This window comes from Artemia sp. Qi Xiang Cuo, chromosome 17 (genome assembly GCF_049724085.1).
Source record: "Artemia sp. Qi Xiang Cuo chromosome 17, ASM4972408v1, whole genome shotgun sequence".
NCBI lineage: Eukaryota > Metazoa > Arthropoda > Branchiopoda > Anostraca > Artemiidae > Artemia > Artemia sp. Qi Xiang Cuo.
The window spans coordinates 37,541,446-37,561,112 of record NC_142810.1 but is presented as its reverse complement, the minus strand read 5'-3'; the positions used below and the strand labels follow the sequence as shown (position 1 = coordinate 37,561,112).

The following is a 19,667-nucleotide window of genomic DNA, read 5'->3' as shown; positions in this document are numbered from 1 at the left end:
TGGCCTGTTTTTCAACAGAACAAGAATTAAAAACACGTATTTTTTAGAAACAAATTTTCAGAGTACCATAGACTTGGGCTTTCCATCTTTGGCCTATGCATAGGCATTAATGTTCCATGCCACGTTTTTCACTTTGCATCTCTCATCCTATATATATATATATATATATATATATATATATATATATATATATATATATATATATATATATATATATATATATATATATATATATATATATATATATATATATATATATATATATATATATATATATATATATATATATATATATATATATATATATATATATATATATATATATATATATATATATTATATTAAAAAAAAAAAAAAAAAAAAAAAAAAAAAAAAAAGCATTGCATACCTCAAATAAGAACACAATCAAGCAAACGACACTTTTAGGATTGTGTTTTGAGGCATCAGATACATATAAGAAGCCAATTCTCTGTTACTATTATTTACCAGCTTTATCTATCGTATTTATTTAATAAAAAAAAAGAAAAAAAGATAAATTGCGGTATAAAAAAAAATATTACTTCCGGTTAAGAGGTTTGGTGAAGTGTGTAGCATTAACGTTTCTGTTCCCTTTTTACATGTTATAATGTATTTCAGATTGCCGGTGATCAATAGATGTTGCATAATAAACAAAATATTACTTTATAGTAATCTGTTTTAAGCATTAGCAATTGTCAGAAAAAAAACTGAAAAATAATGGTTATTCCTTTTTCATAACTAGCATAACTTTTCATAACTAGTCTTCAATTTATTTTAATAAGTATAAAGTAAAACCGCAATGTAAATGAAAAAAAAAGAACAACAAAACCACTTTCATAGTAATCAAAATTCCTTGGCAACTGGATCTTTTTAAAATCCCATGGCCTGGTCATTTATACGGTCAATGTTTGAACTGTAACCTTAAAGCCGTCATTTTACCAGTCCCCTTCATTTTCAAGTAAGGAAGTAATGGATTAAAATTTTATACAATTACGATCCACTAGCATATCCATCATTCTAACGGTAGAATTAACTGAAAGAAATCCTTTAAAACAAGATGTAGAATAGAAAACCACTAAACCACAAGATATGATTCCCATATAATTTTTCCTCAGTAAAATTTTCTGTATTAGTTTTCAGTTGAACTTTGACGAAATAAGTCTTGATTTTTTTACTTGGACGGATTACACGAACTGATCCTTAGTGATACACCCTTCTAGAGATAAGATAAGCCCTCCTGGGTAAAATATAAATCGTGCCTAAGAAATTAGTATTCTGGTTTTTCGGTAAGCTATAATTCCCAGGATTATCAATCCAAGCAGATTCCATTTGGACAATAACGGACAGGATAGAACATATGTTTTGGCATTTAAAGACATACAGACCATATATAAGAAATAGGGGGGTATTTAACCTGCACAAAGTAGACTATTGATGGTCGGATACCCCCCCCCCCCATCCCCACCATATGCCTGGTCTAAATAACCGTTCCTTAGATAAGCTTCGAAAATATATATATATATATATATATATATATATATATATATATATATATATATATATATATATATATATATATATATATATATATATATATATATATATTTGTATTTACTTGGTTTACGTTTAATTTTTTAATTCATATTCATAAATTTAAAGAAGCGATATGCATGGTAAAGCTATGCATAATGCAGTCACAATAAGATTGTGGTACAATCCCATTTTATGGGCCTCTCGACTTATCCCCTGTAGACTAGGCAATGATAAAACCCGTTCTTCACGTCGTAACTGTTATAGAGCAGGCAATGATAGCAAGGTTTTTATTGCGTATACGATATGAAACTGTGGTTTTTTGGAGTTTAGATGGGGGAAAAGGTACCTAGGCTAGGTTAGGTTACATATCTAATATATGCTCTGCTTTACCCGCCCCCCCCCCCTAATGTGCAAATATAGAGCCTAAATTTGTGTCTAAACTTAATACATTCATCCTATTTTATTTTATTTGATTAGCATTAACCAAACTTGACATTTTAGAGAGGCCCATAAAATGGGATTGTATCAAGATTGTTTTATTTACTAATCAATTTGTGCTTCTGGGGCGCAGAAGGGGAGGTTGTTTAGGGCTAGGTTCCAAAAGTCTTATCATTTGCCCAGTCCTCATAACAGGCTCTTTTTTCTATAGTTCTTGACCCCGCCAGGACTCGAAAGGTCATTCTCTTAAACCATAATAGACTTATATCATGGGAATTTTTTCGCCTTTGTTTCTTTGGCAACTTGAATTGTTCACTGCGTTTGGGGCGTCATTTTTCTTGACACTTAGGTGTAAGTAAAATTGAAGTTTAATATAAATCAAATGGATTACATGGGACGAAACGAACATAAATAATCCGAAAAACGAGAAATAAAGATGATGATGAAGGACAAGACAAAGATAGAGAGTATATCATTGAAAAGAGAAAGAAATATGGCGAAAAAAGAAAAAAAATGAGGGAACTGTCATTTTAAAATGGTCAGATCAATCCCAATTTATTTTGGTAAATTTCAGGTATATCAGTTAAGCACGCATTTTTGTACTTCGCAAAAGAAAGAAAAGAAATCCAAGCACAAAGTAGACAAAGTGAAAAAAGACGAAAAGCTTTAAAACAATAATTTTCTGGGGATTAGTCTTCATTTTGTTGATTAGATCAAAACAGATACTTTCTTAGAGTTCATTTTATTATCAGACCTCTATCAAAATTAAGAAAAAGACATATCATTCTTCAAGAGGAAAAGAAGTAAATAAATGAACATTTCCATCCGTGTCAACAGCTAGCGATCCTGTATTCAAAATTAATTCACATAACTTCCAGACATTGCAGACGCTGTGATGAAACAGTCAATTCTTATGCTTAGTTCGAATGAACTTTTTTGATAATGGTTAGTTTTTTTCTTTCTTTTGTTGTTGGCAGTTTATGTTCTTCAACTGTATTTTTTCTTCTTATTTGGTTTTATTTCGTATTGTAGTATTTTTTTGTACTCCTTACTGACTTACTTCTTGACTTGAGGCTCCTGCTGGTGGTCCAGCGTAGAGAGAGATGAGAATCTTTGCCTCAATTCCGAACGGTCCTGGGCAAGCGTAACTGTTTCTTGGAGATCAGTACCGATCATGGAGAAGTACTGGGTAAGGCTGTGCCTCCATCTGAACCGGGGTCTTCTACGGGGGCGCTTCCAGCCATGTTGAGGCGGATCAAAGTTAAAAAGTATGCTGGCGGGTGCTTCTTCTGGCATGCGAATTAAGTGGTCAAACCACCGTAGAGTTCTTATGGCGAGCTGACGAGAGTTGGGGGGTCTGAGCTGTTAGTGTCAGCATTCGGTTGTTTGAGACAACGTCGCAACACTTGACCCCTTCGATTCGTCTTAATAAGTTTGTTTCGCTCGCATATATGGCATCACGAACAGAAGCAGCTGCTGGCCAAGTTTCAGCCCCGTAGAGAAGGACTTACGGTACGGTCGTGTTGTAGATCCGCATTTTTGTTTTTTGGCTAATGTTGGGCTTTGACCACAAGGAACGGCATAATCGAGCCATAATAGACGTAGCTTTTGCGATGCACGACTGGACTTCCAATTCAATTGAGCCGTTGTTCGAGACGACAGATCCAAGGTAAGTAAAAGACTTGACAACTTCGATAGTGTGCCCTAATATGTTGAATGATGGTGAGTTGGCGGAATTTCCTGCCGGAGTCAATGATCATTATTTTTGTTTTCTGCCAGCTAATATGTAGTCCCACTTTCAGGGCTTCTTCCGAAAGTGTATTGAGAGCTGCCTGGAGTTCCACTGCAGAAGTGCATATCAGGACAATATCTTTTGCAAAGTTGCGATCGCTCAGGGCTCTATCGCCGTATTTCAATCTTAATTGAAGCCAATTCATGGTTTAATCCATGACATAATGAATCACCCCGTTGAAAATTTCAAAAGCAGCAACATAGTCTTGACTTACACTAGAATCTATCTCCTTACTTGCCTTACTCCTTAGGGGTCATAAATAAATAAATGACAGCTGCACAACCGTCCATCCTTTATTCTGAAATTCAAAAGCTTATAAAAAGTCAGGTCGTTTGAACAATTCAAATGCGGGAATACGAAAGGCGTTATTTGGCATTTCTTAAAAATTTGCACTAACATTCATCCCTTCAAAATAAGCAAGTTATATTAAATAGTCCAACTGCTTTTCTCCTGCCATATTTGACTCCAAAGAAAAGTTTCAATTTTTTCCCAGAAGTCAAACCCCCCCCCCCCAACCCCTGGATACGGCCTTGCATAGCACCTTTTGAATTAGCAGTTAAGCCTGGTATTTAGCACGAGCACCAATATTTTTTTTCTTTTTATTTTTAGTTATATTTATCTAACCATCAAAATATTTAAACCTGGAGTATTTTACTTCAACTTTGTACTACAACAGAGTATTTTCACTATCACATTTCAAACAGGGATTTTCATTAATTCCGGATGTAAGATTGTTTACCTACAGTCTTATTTTTCTACTTACATTCTTTGTTCTTGTCCATGGCTTTCTTCAATGGAGATTCATCCACTTCACATTTGGGTGGAGATAGGGGGATCATAGTCGCACCTTCACTGGAGAAACTTTTTACATTGTTAGCATCTGTCATCATGTATAATTTTAATGCACTGATTGGGCAATTCTAAAAAAATAAAATATTGGAATGAGAATCATCGGTACACGAAGACAAAGACGTAAAAAGTATCAAAAGCAGGGTTTAACCTGAGTTAGGAAATAAAATCAGTAAGTACATCATCCCAAAATCCCTATATATATATATATATATATATATATATATATATATATATATATATATATATATATATATATATATATATATATATATATATATATATATATATATATATATATATATATATATATATATATATATATATATATATATATATATATATATATATATATATATATATATATATATATATAGGTTTTTATCTTCAAATAATAATAATCTACAACAGAAGTCTTCCTTTCTATCATTTAGCTAATTTGATTGTTTCATAAGATGCATTACAGTATTGTTCTACCCCTCTACCCCATTAGTGCTTGCATGGAGAGGGAGCTCCGGCCCTACTGCTACACCAAGTTTCAAATAGTTCAGCTGCTTTTTTTTCTAAATTTATACCTTCCCTCCTCCCTTATGAAACAAAAAACTGTGCATGTGCCTGATAAAATTTTTTTTTTTTTTTTTAATTGTTAACACCTGATAAAACAAGCTTTTTTGCTATATTTACGCCCTTCCTCCTCTCTCGTGAAATAAAAAACTGTGTATGTGCCTGATAACAAGATTTTTTTTACATTCATAAACCCTGATAAAACAAGCTTTTTTGCTATATTTACGCCCTTCCTCCTCCCCAGAGAAATAAAAAACTGTGCATGTGCCTGATAACACAACATTTTTTTTTGTATTGACAACACCTGACAACACAAGCTTTTTTTCTATATTTACGCCCTTCCTCCTCCCCCGTGAAAGTAAAAACTGTGCATGTGCCTGAAAACATAGTATCCTGTTCGTTTTCTCCTTTTTTATCATAGAAGACAGAAAAATAAACAATAAGTACGAAAGACTACACAGTGAGATGGCTCAATTCAAATAGATGAGAAAAACAATTCAATATGGAACTGGGTCAGGCTTCGGGATTCCACTCAATTCAGGATTGGATGATTCCACTTGTGTTTGTTTCTGAATTTGATACCTGACATTCATTTACTGTGATAAATGACAACATATGGGAATAAAATAAATTAGGAAGAATTTCATTTAGCCAAGTTTAGCCAAAAGTTGTAAAGGAGGTTTCCATCTTGGGTCAACCACCCTTAAAAATTCAGATTTTGAGATTATTGGTTGCATAATAAAAAACAAACTTTGACCCATCATTTATGAGAAAGGTCCCGGTATCTTTGCAGATAACATTCATATATTTTATACATAGAAATGGAAGCGTTTACAATACACTAAGTGAGAAGTTCTACTTCTCTACTTCACAAAATTTACTATTTTTCCTCTACTTAGTAAAAGTTTTTTCTTTTATTTATCACAATAAGTAAAACAACAAATTTAAAAAAAGAAGCTATTTCTTCTGTCGCCTCTTTTTAAATTAGTACCTGTATAGCAACTACAATTCATTCTTCCACAAAACCTGACATATTCTTTTAAAATTATATACTCTATAGATAATACTCTTTAAAAAAAAGGCGACACTCTTTTAAAATTTGATTTTATATTTCTGTGTTTTATAATTCAGTAAGAACGTATTATTTTTCAGTTCCTTTTTAACCTTATTCTGTTAATTAATCATATGCCACTAAGAGCCAATTGTTTTCAAACCGATAGAATTGACGAATATTCTTATCCAACATCACAGTAGAGCATTGATAAAATCTACGAACCAACAAACGATCTAATGGTTAAATGCATTACGCATGGAATCCCTGTCATATAAATATGTAGCTTTTTAGGCCAAAATAAAAATTTCTGATCTTCGTACAGCATTAACCCAACCACCAGAGCCAAAAATTTGATTCCTCCCAAATAGCTGTATTTTCAAACAACTGACGTATGTTCTTGCCTTCTCGCAGAAAAGTGCAAAGAATAAACATGACGTGAGGGTAAATAAACTACCATAAAAACTATATTTAAGTAGCAAGAATGTTAATACACATTCTGTGCCCAGTGAAGAGCACACAAGAACATCCATCCCCTACCTATGTCGAACACCCGGTAAATCCTACCCCCCTATGTAGCGAAAATTTTAAATTAAACCCATTATACAATAAGATCGCATGTGCGCTACACGTTAGTTTCACGGAACCAAGACTTCCATTTTTAAGTAACTGAAATAACTTTACGTCTGTTAAACACCCTTTGCTAGAAAAAATTGATCAAAAAATCTCAAATATTTTATTCCGCCTTGAATTTATGATAAAGAGATGTATAAAATACCTTAAACCACTCAGGATATAAAGCGATGAGTGTTTCCAGCAGGTCAAGGTCTAATCGAACACCCCAATACACTGGAAATGAGTTGCTAGATTCACGTTTACACTCCCGAGCAGTTTCTAAAAATAAAAATGAATTAACAAAAAAAATAAAGCAGAAAAATATAGACACGGTTGTTGAGATGAATTCAAATTTGACGAAGATATAAGTTATCTACCTGCAGGGTGAGCACTCGGTATTAGCTTCGGGAATCTATTTTGCTTCTTTCTCTGGAATTTATGAGTAACTATAAAGCTTTTATAGACTGTGCATGCATCAATACAAGGAGAAAAAACTAGCTTTCATTACCTACATCAATGAAGAGCTAAGCTGCACTAAGTCCTTCAACAGGTCGATTAGAAATGTGAAAAAAAATATTTTGTCATGTGTAAATCACATTTTCCTAGCAAAGCTAAGAAGAATCCAGTAGAGACTGGTTATGTATTGATATCGCGAAATTAAGTTAATTTTTCTGAGTTTATTGATGCATGCACAGTCAGTCATAACTTTATAGTGTCTTGAAAATCAAGAAAAAGACTTGTAAAGACCAGTGTATTCATTATTACCACAACGCATTTGTCTCATTAGTTTATTTCCACAAAGCTATCACTTTCTGTGCATAATTAAAAACATATAATAAAGCACTTGAAGTATCCAATGTGACTAGAAACTAAAGAGACAAAAAAGGTAAAACTTCATATTTCAAAATAAAATGACTATTGGATATTGAACTCTTAAATTTTCCAAAACTTCCCGAATATACAACCTCCTCTGGGAGATGGTTCCACCAGTTACAGACCCGAGAAATAAAAACCGTTTGAGCGAATTCTTCTATTTACTTCTAGGGGATACAACTTATATGGCCAACGCCGAATTTTCACCCTGCATATCTTTCTGTCATGGTGTCTCATGTAACTTGTAAGTAGAGAAACTTACAAGTTACATGACAGATAAGCCTAGCTATACAAAAAGTAATTTTATTTTAGGCAATTCCTGGCACATAAAAAATTGATTCATTCTTTTATCAGTGGCTAAACTTTACTAAGATGTTTCTTTCTAAAATACCACGTCAACAAGATGGATATCCTAACATGACATATCTCTTAGATATATTTCTGTCTTCAAAGCATCTGATTTTGAATTCATAATGCATTAATAAATCTTTGTCCTTTTTTTGACAACACATGATACACCTTTATATATTATAATGTATTCCTTTTAGTTGATGCATGCTAAAAATAATCTACCAAGCTATTCTTTTCTTCTGATGGAGAGAGGTACTTTGCTCTTGTATAGTACTTTTTCTCTTTTGATTTCTAACCTATCCAATCAAATTTGTTTTTTATTTTCAACGTATGCTACGAACCAGTTCCGTATTCCGGCTGCACTGGTGATATATGAGCTACTTTGCACCAGGAAAAAAACGCAGCTGCACTACTCAGATTAACCGTTTTCAACAACATTTGTGGCAAAAACGTGGTTCCAAGGATAATACAAATGACAAAAATTCGTCGGAAGTCAAATATTTACTAAGATATGCAAAAAAAACCTGAAAAAAAAATTAATTTTTCATTTTTAAACAGAAAATGAACTACTTAAAAATTTCATAATTGAAATTATCATGTTATAAAGTCGAATTTGCCTTTGGGCGAGTATGCAGCAGTCTAGGGACAAGAAATAAGCATATAATATATTCAACTCCGCTATTCTAAAATTTACCGTCATGCTGAAAAGAATAAACCCAATCGAATAGTTGCCAAAACAAGGTCCTAAAGTATTTACTAGGGGAAATAACACACTGCTACACCACGTAAAGCCTATGGTAGCACGGTGGATTAATGTACTGCATGGAAATACCGGGCCCAGGGATTGGTCCCCGTTCTAGCCAGGTTGGGCTACCGGCTTGCTACTTGTCCCAGTAAAAAAGATCAATCAAATGAATCATGCACCAGCAGTGGCTCTGAAGGATCCTTATCTTTTGATACTAAACTGCATATTTCATAAATTGTTCCCGACTCTAAAGAAAATATTTAAGTTACAATGTATAATCATAGGCAGCGCGATAGCTCTGCCTAAGTAAAGAACGATGTGGGCACAATGTATTATTTTTTCTCTCCATACCCGGGCACTTCGTATCGAAGGAGTTGTCGTAGAAACTTCGAGAAGGGCTCATTCAATTGGAAATTGGAGTGGCTAGTGCCCTTTTTAATAGTCAAAAGTGATTGGGGGAAACTAGACCCCCCCCACGCCCATCATTCTCCCAAACACATCCAATCAAAATTTTGAGATAGTCATTTTGTTCAGCGTAGTTGATTTCCAGATAGAAAATATGTTTTGAGGAGGACACTCCCTCACAACCCTCGGGGCAAGGGTTTTAAGTTATGCCCTGGGGGGATATAAGGTTTTTATTGAAGTCTTTGTCATAGAACCTTCAAAAAGGATAATTTGATTGGAAATTCAAAGGGCTAGTGCCCTTTTTAATAGTCGAAAGTGATAGGAGGGCAACTCGCCCCCCCCCCCCGGCCCATCATTCCCCCAAACACATCCAATCAAAATTGTGAGATAACCATTTCGTTCAGCGTAGTTGATTTCCCAATAGAAAATATGTTTTTGAGGATGACACTCCCCCACAACCCTTGGGGCAAGGGTTGTAAGTTATGCCCTGGGGGCATATAAGGTTTTTATAGAAGTCGTTGTCGCAGAAACTTCAAAAAAGCCTCATTCGAGTGGAAATTCAAAGGGCTAGTGCCCTTTTTAAAAGTCAAAAGGGATTGGAGGGCAACTAGCCCCCCTCCCCACGCCCATCATTCCCCCAAACACATCCAATCAAAATTTTGAGATAGCCATTTTGTTCAGCGTAGTTGATTTCCAAATAGAAAATATGTTTTTGAGGAAGACACTCCCCCAAAACCCTTGGGGCAAGGGTTGTAATTTAGGCCCTGGAGGCATATAAGGTTTTTAAAGAAGGCGTTGTCGTAGAAACTTTAAAAAGGGTTCATTTGATTGGAAACTTAAATGGCTAGGGCCCTTTTAAGTAGTCGTAAGTTATTGGAAGGCAACTAACACCCCTTCCACGCCCGCCATTTCCCCAAACACATCCAATCAAAATTTTGAGATGAGCCAATTTGTCCCAAGACGTTCAAAGTTCAGGAAATTATACCTTTGAGCAGAACACTCCCCCCACAGTCTTCAGGGCAAGGGTTATAAGTTATGCACTGGGGGCATATAAGGTTTTTATTGAAATCTTTGTCGTAGAAACTTGAAAAAAGGGCTAATTCGATTTGAAATTCAAAGGGCTAGTACCCTTTTTAATAGTCAAAAGTGATTGGAGGGCAACTAACCCCTCTCTCACGCCCACCTTTTCCCCAAACACATACAATCAAAATTATTAGATAGCCTTTTTATTCATCATAGTTGAAAGTTCTGGAAATTAGGTCTTTAAGGATGACAACCCCTCCCCCTCCCAGAACCCTCAGGGCAAGGTTGTAAGTTATGCCCTGGGGGCATATAAAGTATTTTATTGATAGTGTTGTCGTAGAAACTTCAAAAGGGCTCATTCAATTGGAAATTGAAAGGGCTAGTGCCTTTTTTATAGTTGAAAGTGATTGGATAGCGACAAACGCCCCTCTCACGCCCACCATTTTCCCAAACACATCCAATCAAAATTTTGATATAGCCATTTTGTTCAACGTAGTTGGAAGTTCTGGAAATTAGCTCTTTTAGGATGATAAACCCCTTAGAGCCCTCAGTGCAAGGGTTGTAAGTTATGTTCTGGGGACCTATAAAGTTTATATAGAAAGTTGTTGTAGAAATTTTAAAAGAGCTCATTCAATTGGAAATTGAAAGGGCTAGTGACTTTTGTTAATAGTCGAAAGTGATTGGAAGGCGACTAACACCCCTTTCACGCCCACCATTTCCCCAAACACATCCAATCAAAATTTTCAGATAGCCATTTTGTTCAGCGTAATTGATTTGCAGAAAGAAATTATGTTTGTGAGGAGGACACTCCCCCCCTGCGCTTAGGGCAAGGGTTGTACTTTATGCCCTGGGGGCATAGAAGGTTTTTTTATAGAAAGCGTTGTCGTAGAAACTTCAAAAAGGCTCAATCGATTGGAAATTCAAAGGGCTAGTGCCCTTTTTAATAGTCGAAAGTGATTAGAGGGCAACTAACCCCCCTCTCACGCCCATCTTTTCCCCAAAAACATACAATCAATATTTTAGATAGCCATTTTATTCAACGCCGTTGAAAGTTTTGGAAATTAGGTCTTTAAGGATGACAACCCCTCCCCCTCCCAAAGCCCTCAGGGCAAGGGTTGTAAGTTATGCCCTGGAGAAGTATAAAGTATTTATTGAAAGCGTAGAAACTTAAATAGTGCTCAATCTATTCGTAATTTAAAGGCCTAGGGTCATTTTTAATAGTCGAAAGTGATAGGAGAGCGACTAACGCCCCTCTCACGCCCACCATTTTCCCAAACCCATCCAATCAAAATTTTGAGATATCCATTTTTTAAACGTAGTTGAAAGTTCTTGAAATTAGGTCTTTTAGGATGATAACCCCCTCAGAGCCCTCAGTGCAAGGATTGTAAGTTATGCCCTGGAGGCATATAAAGTTTCTATAAAGTTGTTATAGAAATTTCAAAAAGGGTTCATTTGATTGGAAATTGAAATTGCCCTTTTTAACAGTCGACATTAGTGGAGAGTAATTAACCCCCCTCTTACGCCCACCATTTCCCCAAAAACATTCATTCAAAGTTTAGAGATAGCCATTTTGTTCAACGTAGCTGAAAGTTCTTGAAATTATGTATTTAAGGATGACAAACCTCCCAGAGCCCCAAGGGTTAAGGTTGTAAGTTCTGCCCTTGGGGCATATAAGGTTTCTATAGATAGAGTTGTCTTAAAACTTCAAGAGGCTCATTCAATTGGAAATTGAGAGGGCTAGTGCCCTTTTTAATAGTCGAAAGTGATTGGAGGGTAACTAACCCCCCTCTCACGCCCACCATTCCTCCAAACACATCCAATCAAAATTTTCAGATAGCCATTTTGTTCAACGTAGTAAACAGTTCTGGAAATTAGGTCTTTGAGAATGACACCCCCCCCCCAGCACTCAGGGAAGGGGGTGTAAGTTATGCCCTGGGGGCATATAAGATTTTTATTGAAATTTTTGTCGTAGAGACTTCAAAAGGGCTCATTTGATTGGAAATTGAAAGGGCTAGGGCCATTTTTAATAGTTGAAAGTGATTGGAGAGCGACTACCGCTCCTCTCACGCCCAACATTTCCCCAAACACATCCAATCAACATTTGAGATAGCCATTTTGTTTAACGTAGTTGAAAGTTCTGGAAATTCTGTCTTAGAGGAAGACAACCACCCTAACAGACCTTAGGGTAAGGGTTGTAATTCATGCCGTGAGGGCATATAAGGTGTTTATAGAAAGTGTTGTCGTTTCCAAAAGGGATAATTCGATTGGAAATCGAAAGGCCTAGAGCCCTTTTTAATAGTCGAAAGTGATTGGAAGGCTTGACATTTTATAGTAAAGATCGATGTGGGTATGATGTATTTTTTTTGTTTAGACCAGGGCACTTCGTATCGAAGAAGTTGTCGTAGAAACTTCGAAAAGGGATCATTCGGTTGAAAACAGAAAGGGCTGATGCCCTTTTAAGTAGTCGAAAGTGATTAGAGGGTAACTAATCCCCCTTCCACTTCTACCCTCCCACGCCCACCCTCCCAATTGCAAATTGTGTTTAAAAACTAAATGTTGCCTTAAGATTAAATCAAAATGCACTGTGTTAATACTAACTCCAAATAAGGCATCTCAGACGCATCCCAAGAGCTACTTATAGTATTATGTTCAAACATCCGGGATTACCTCTGCTCTTATCAATTAACACAATCAAAATAACGTAAATGTATCTATGCAATCAAAGAATGTAAGCAGATTTTTTTGCGAGGGGTAACAAGTTTTCCATTTCAGGTTAACTAGAGGAGGTATGAAACGAAATTAAACACTAATATTTGTGTCCAGATTTTTAAAAGGGTGTATGTTGTTAAAATTTGCTGAAAATTTTTGTCCAGCATACAAATAGCAGGCCAAACTATAAAGTCTTAAAAAACAAAAAGATTTAAAGTATTATTTTCTTTTTCCCTGAAAAGACTATGTCAATATAAAACGAACAGAAATTAATTCAAAAAACTTTTTCCACAAAATAAGTTTTTCAAAGAAAAGTAAAGAACTCCAATAAACAAAAAATGAGCAAAAATAAAATCAAATAATCTACCAAGCGTGAAACTACCACAAATCAGCATCGATAAATAAGTGAAACCCAAAACGAACAGAAATTACAATAAATAACCGAGTCAAACTCAAAAGGAGCAGAAATTAACATAAGTTGGGCGCAAAACCCCCATGCCTTCCCAAGGCCAGAACAAAATTTGCACTTTACTGAAAAATACAAATGAACATGCATTGTCAGTTTAATATACATAAACTGATATTTAGTAATCAAAATGTTAATATTATTTGATTTATTAAAGTTATAAAAGTAAAAACATTTATATTAAAAAAAGAAGTTGATATTTGGTTTAAAAGTAAAGTTCATATTCGGATTGGGCGTTAAATTCTAGAATAAAAGATGTGTCACATCAATATTTTGGAAAAATTAATTTTTGCATATATTTTTTGGCCTATACTTTTTCAAAAATTCTACACGGCTTCACCGAGCAGTTTAAGCTTTGAACTTTACGGCAATTTGAAGCTAAATACGAAAGGTAAATTCTGGAAAAGAATGAAAAATACAAAAATTATAGAAAGGTCTGAGATACGTGGTTTAGTTGAAAATGAACCTTTGAATTTTGAGATTTTCGGGGAAAATTAATAAATATTAGCCTATAGCTCCTGGAATATACAAGATATCGGAAAAAATTAACATATTCTATGAGAAGACCATATTAGGACCAAATTGAGATGTCGCACCAATCAATCCTAGTGGTAAAACCTTAGAAAAAAGAGTCTGTACACGTTTTATAGGCGTAAAAAGGGTGTTTTTTTGCTTTTACAAGGTCAAGCCATGATCTCCAACTTTGCCACCACCAATATTAGGGTTCAGCGTGGTCGATATAGTCAGAAACTATTGTCAAACTGACTGTGTCTTTCATTCCACCTAGTTGTCACATTATAGTGGTCTGGCTCCCGGACTATATTTTGTGGGAAAAGTTTTTTTTAATTAATTATATTAAAATACACGTGTTTGTTTGTGTGTGTGTGTGTGTGTGTGTGCATTTGGATAGCCATGTCTATCCTGATATACAATACGCAACACAAACAGGTACCAGCATCCCATGCTTTCTTTCTCGTACAACTAAAGGGGGTAAAACGCAAATTTTCACCTCCCAAAAAAGCACCATTTACTGAATTGGAATCCAATTCACGTTATCAAGCAAAAACTTGTGTCCAACGTCATAGAAAAATTAAGTTTAGCAGAATGAAAAATAGATGAGACTTAACGTTGTAACTGAACTAATTGAGAGGTATATTGAGGGGAAAATATATTGGCTAATATTTACCCTATATGTTGGTAGGCTAATAATTAATGTGTGTGTTAAGTTTGTGACTAACTATGCAATAGCGTCAATTCATAAAAATTTAGGAGGAGTATGAAATTTGTAGTTTTTCAATGAAAGTCCTAAAAATAAGGGCGTTTTTAAATTAAAATAGCACCCAAAAAGGGTTTTTTCAAAATATTGGGGGGGGGGGGGGGCAAAAAAATCTAGTTGCCACATGTCCCCCTGAAACTACCACCACTGCTGCTATGTTTTCTTATACGGCTGTGAAGGGCAGAATTAAGGTGCAAATTGGTCAGAACGAAGTCTTTTGACGAATTGTAAGGCCAAGTACGAGAAATTTCGTTTTTAAGTTCTTGTGATAATTTTTTTTTTTGCTAGTCCCCTGTTAGTTGACCAGTTCTCAAAACAATGGGAAAGAGGACTAAGGAATGACTAAACCCCGGCAGGCTTGGAATTAATTTCATCTTCTCGTTCTCATCCTTGGAAGTTGATAGTTACTTTTTTTTTCACTGGAAAGTAATTTATAATTTGGTTCATTGACCCTAGACGAGGCAAATGCCACTCGCATATTTCTTTTTGATAGTTCTACCCCCCCCCCCCGCGAAACTAGCCGGCATTTTTTAAAATATCTAACTATAACAATAAGTTACAAACCAGTGGAAAACGTGAGTGGAAGTAGCAAGAATTAATCCAAAAGGTGATAGAGGATGTGATGAATAGAAAATTGGGAAAAATCTACTTATTGATATAAGAACCTTCCATGAATTGACTTGCTCTAAGCTTGCTTAGAGAAAGAAAAACTACGAGCTATATGTTAAAAAAAAAGTCTACATTTAAATGTGTATGCTTGGCTCGATCTACCTAGTATATAAAATTAAGAACTAATAATAAAATCCCAAATACACTTTTATGATAAAGATAGCCAAAAGTTTAGCATGTGCCTAACATTGTGATTTCAAACAAAAGCCCTAAGCTAGGGCTCTTGTGCGTTTTTTTAAGCCAACATTTAAAAGTGAAGAAGAATATTTAGAATTCTTGAGGTTCCACAAACTTTATGGATGCATTAAGACGAAGCAATTAAATAAGTAAATAAGAATTTTGGTAGAATAGGAATTCAAACAAGAAAGATGGACTAAAATATTGACAGATGGATGAGACGCCAAAATTTTGCATCGCAAACAACGGCAAACTTTGTAACAAGGACAACCTTGACAATAAAGCGACCTTAAAGATCTAAATGCAGGCACAAGATTGTCAACAGCCCAAGTTTTCGAAGGAATAAGTAACCTAGATACAAAAATCATTAGAGGAACCATGATTAATACTTAAAGACCACGACACAGCAGATCTCATTCAAAACATCACCAGATATATTGCAATTCGAGTTTTCAGGTAGCATATCAATTTATGAATATGATGGGAATATAAGCTGATATTACCACGCATAAAAGGGGTTTGAACTTCTATATCCACTGTAAATGAAAAAGCAGAACTAATCATTTACTGAAAACACCAAAGATTCAAAACAAAATACATGATTCAAATCGAATTCCAAATCTAAAACAAATGTTGTTTCAAATCTTCTAAGCCCTAGTAGGTTAGTGGTATCCCTGAAACGTCATATTTGAGAAAATGTAGTCTTATTTTGTTTGCTTTTCGCATATTTACCATTTACACCATAGATCTATATAATTATTTTATTAGAATTTCAATTCTCACTTTTTTTTTCATTAGCTCGCTTTGGTACTCGTTTTCGTCGTTTTGACATCAAATTAACTTTCGGTGATCGATAAAATTAATTGTTATAAGATTATTGAGCATCGATCGCCGAAATCTTTGGTAGATGGAAAGACGAAATCAAGTACAATAAACCTTCAGCTATTTATATAAATAGCTGACTACCTATATAAATTAAATATATCCAAGCTCTGTACTGTCATTTAAAATCATCCTTTTTCTTTTTTTATACCTAATTTAAAACAAAAGACAGCAACCATTTCAATCATTCGGCATAAAACAAGAGATCTCGTAAATTATGGAAGGATTTGGAACAATATAATGCACCGAAGAACATTATTTCCAAACACTTAGAGAGGGGAAATGCCTGGTAAAGTAGATAAAGTTAAAACCATAAGTCCATGGCTATGCAGACCCAAATACACAAAAAAGTAGTTTGGAAACACAAGCGCCCCTCGAAATTCTGGCCTAAAGAAGGGTCTACTGTAAAGAATGGGCTAAAAGACTCCTTGGCTAAAGGATCGACATGTCTTAATCTTGAGAAATATGTCTTTAGGGACTTACAGCTGTTTTAGCGACTCCGACTACCAGGGACCTTACCCAGTTTTAGAGGCTTTAGAGATTATATAGTAAAGGACAATATATTTCCTATGCATTTTCCCCAAACACTTCGTATGGAAGGCGTGGCTGACAACATTTTTAAGGGGGCTTATTTGATTGGAAATCGAAAGTTCAAGTGCCTTTTTTAAGAGTCAAAAGTGACTGAAGGCTAAATAGTCCCCTTACCATGTCCTTTTTTGCTACTCCTCCCTTCCTAACCCCCACGACATCAGACCTAACGACATCAGAACTTTTTATTGTCAATTATGTATATATAGGTTATACAGTAGAAAAGGGTGGGAGCATTTTTGATCTTGGGCTCGAAACTTATGCAAATGAACCAGGTTCTCTGAACCAGGATGAACATACATTTTGTAGGGAGACGGAGGTGTTAGAGGGACTCCAAGTCGGCCCAGAAAATTGTTTTTCCTCATCAATTTGAAACACACAGCCGCCAGTCATTAAATTACAAGGAGCGCAATGTCCACAAAATTTTAGGAAACACGAGCCACCCAAAAATGGGGCCCAAAAAAAGGCTAAAAACTTCTTTAGCCGATTGGGACAATATATTTACGAAAGTCATCGACTTTCGTCAAAAGACGACCCCAATTCGTAAAAATTAAAGTTGAAAAACCGGCACCCCTGAAAATGGATCCCTAAAACATGCAAAAAAATTTAGAGTGGGAACACGACTCCCCCTCAAAATTGTGGCCTAATGAAGGGCCAAAATTTGCTTTTCTGATTGACTTGAAACTTTCAAGGATCGTTATTTGAACCAAGGGCACCGCAAATCTTTATTTGGAGGGGCGATGGTATTAGAAGCCTCACTAATGGACCAAAAACCTTGGTATTCCTGATCAATTTGAAACTTGCAGCTTTATGTTCACGGGTTGAAAGGAGCCTAAAACAATAAAAGAATTGGTTTGGTGGATAGTGGGGGGAAGGGCCAGGATACAAGAATTGGACCCCAAAAGGGCGAATACTTTTTTCTAATCACCTCAAAATTTATATCCCAAAGTCCTTAGGACAAGAGGACTTCAATGCGTAAGCAAAGTACAAGACAAAATATTGCTTCTCCTCAAAAGTGCTAACAAACTCTTTTTCACCGGAAATGAGCCACAAAGGTTGGGACTCTTTATTAGCTTGAAACTTACAGTTGGAAAGTCCATTGGGCAAGGCAACTAATGTAAAAAGAGTGCATGGCCAAATGGGACCCCAAAAAAGGGGAAAAACTTGTTTTTTCTCTTGTCCACATGAAACTTTCATTACAAATAGACTGAACCAAGGGAACCTTAATGACAACAGCAAAATTGGAGAAATGTTTAGTATCAATTTGAAGCGCGAAAAATTTCATTTTTTACATTCAACAAATCTGGTTGCATTGATTCGTGACGTCCGATTTTCCTGATTTTTTCGTCCAGACAACAAGACAGATATCTTTTTAATAAATAACTTCGATATGCATTTATTTAAACAAAAAGAAGAGAGCTACAGCCCAACCGAACATAAAAAGAGATTCTTTTAATAAAACGGTGGAACACCATAGAACACCAAAATTTAGGAATATTTCAAATTTGTCTGAGTACAAAACGCCTCCTGATCCACTAGATAATTTCGAAGACCATACTGCCTTTCTATGACGATAAATAAAAGTTCAAACAGGGATAAAACCTTTTAATAGACAGTGATAAGTAATACTGAGTAGTAATACTGATGACAGTCATATTAGCATTCAGTATTACTACTGATGACGGTCACTGCATATGTGACCGAAATATCTAGTATTTTTTGTGAAATAATCACTGTCTATTGAAAAGAAATCGTGCCTGGTAAAGTGCAGATAACACACCAATCTTTAGAAGGGTTTAGGGGGCGGTACTCAAACTTCTTTTTGTGATAATTTCTGTTTTATTTTAAGTTTGACTTGATTATCCATTTTGGTTTCTGTTCTTTTCAAGATTCGTCCAATCCCCCATAACAGTTTCTATTATTTTATTGTTTAGTGTGATCATTCGTTTTAATTTCTCTTGGTTTTGGGTTTCATTAATTTATTTTTAGTAATTTCTGTTCGCTTTAAGTTTGAGTTATTTATATGACAATACTTCTGTTATAGGGTTCTTTGGGTTTAAGTTTTAATAGGGCTCTTTACTTTTCTTTTAAAAATCAAATTTTTAGGACGTTTTTCTAAATTAATCTCTATTCACATCTTTTAATTTTTAGAGATATTTAGAGATAAGGTAGGCCGTATAAGGGAGAGGGATGTAACGAGTTTCAACCCCCCCCCTCGAAAATTTTGTCCAATCTGTAAAAAAGTAACAAAAATTCATATAAACAAATTTTTGACTTTTTTTTGTAAACCCCTCCTTCGAAAAAATCCCCCCCAAACAAAAATACTAGACACGCCCTTGGAGGTAAGCTTACGATAATCCTAAGATTCTTACCATTTTTTCGTTCATAATCACGCATACGCCAAATTGAGGAAAGCCAACGAGGGAAAATAGTGTCATATCAGAATAAGAAGAAATGAGGTCTCGTTACGCTTCATGTCACCCGCAACGCCCTCAATACATCAATTTCAAATCAGTTTGACATGAATAGCAGTTTTCAGTTCGCATTTACCAGGATCCGTCAAAACTTGAAGCAAGAGTGTCCAGAAGTTTCAAATCGCTTTTAAATTATTCTACATGTGCAAAGCGATTTAAGCAATTGTCA

General features: G+C 35.1%; 1 protein-coding gene across 2 annotated transcripts in view; it reads right to left on the bottom strand.

Annotated features, from left to right (window-relative positions):
* The window catches only part of LOC148942163 (uncharacterized), a 228,966-nt gene that overhangs the window by 52,643 nt on the left and 156,656 nt on the right, over nt 1–19,667 (bottom strand). For both annotated transcript variants that reach the window (XM_089102911.1, XM_089102910.1), the window contains 2 exons: nt 7,024–7,139; nt 4,545–4,701 (listed from right to left, as the gene is read on the bottom strand). In XM_089102911.1, the coding sequence (XP_088959037.1) occupies nt 4,545–4,671 (127 nt within the window). In that variant the 5' untranslated portion in view covers nt 4,672–4,701; nt 7,024–7,139. The remainder of the gene's footprint in view (nt 1–4,544; nt 4,702–7,023; nt 7,140–19,667) is intronic.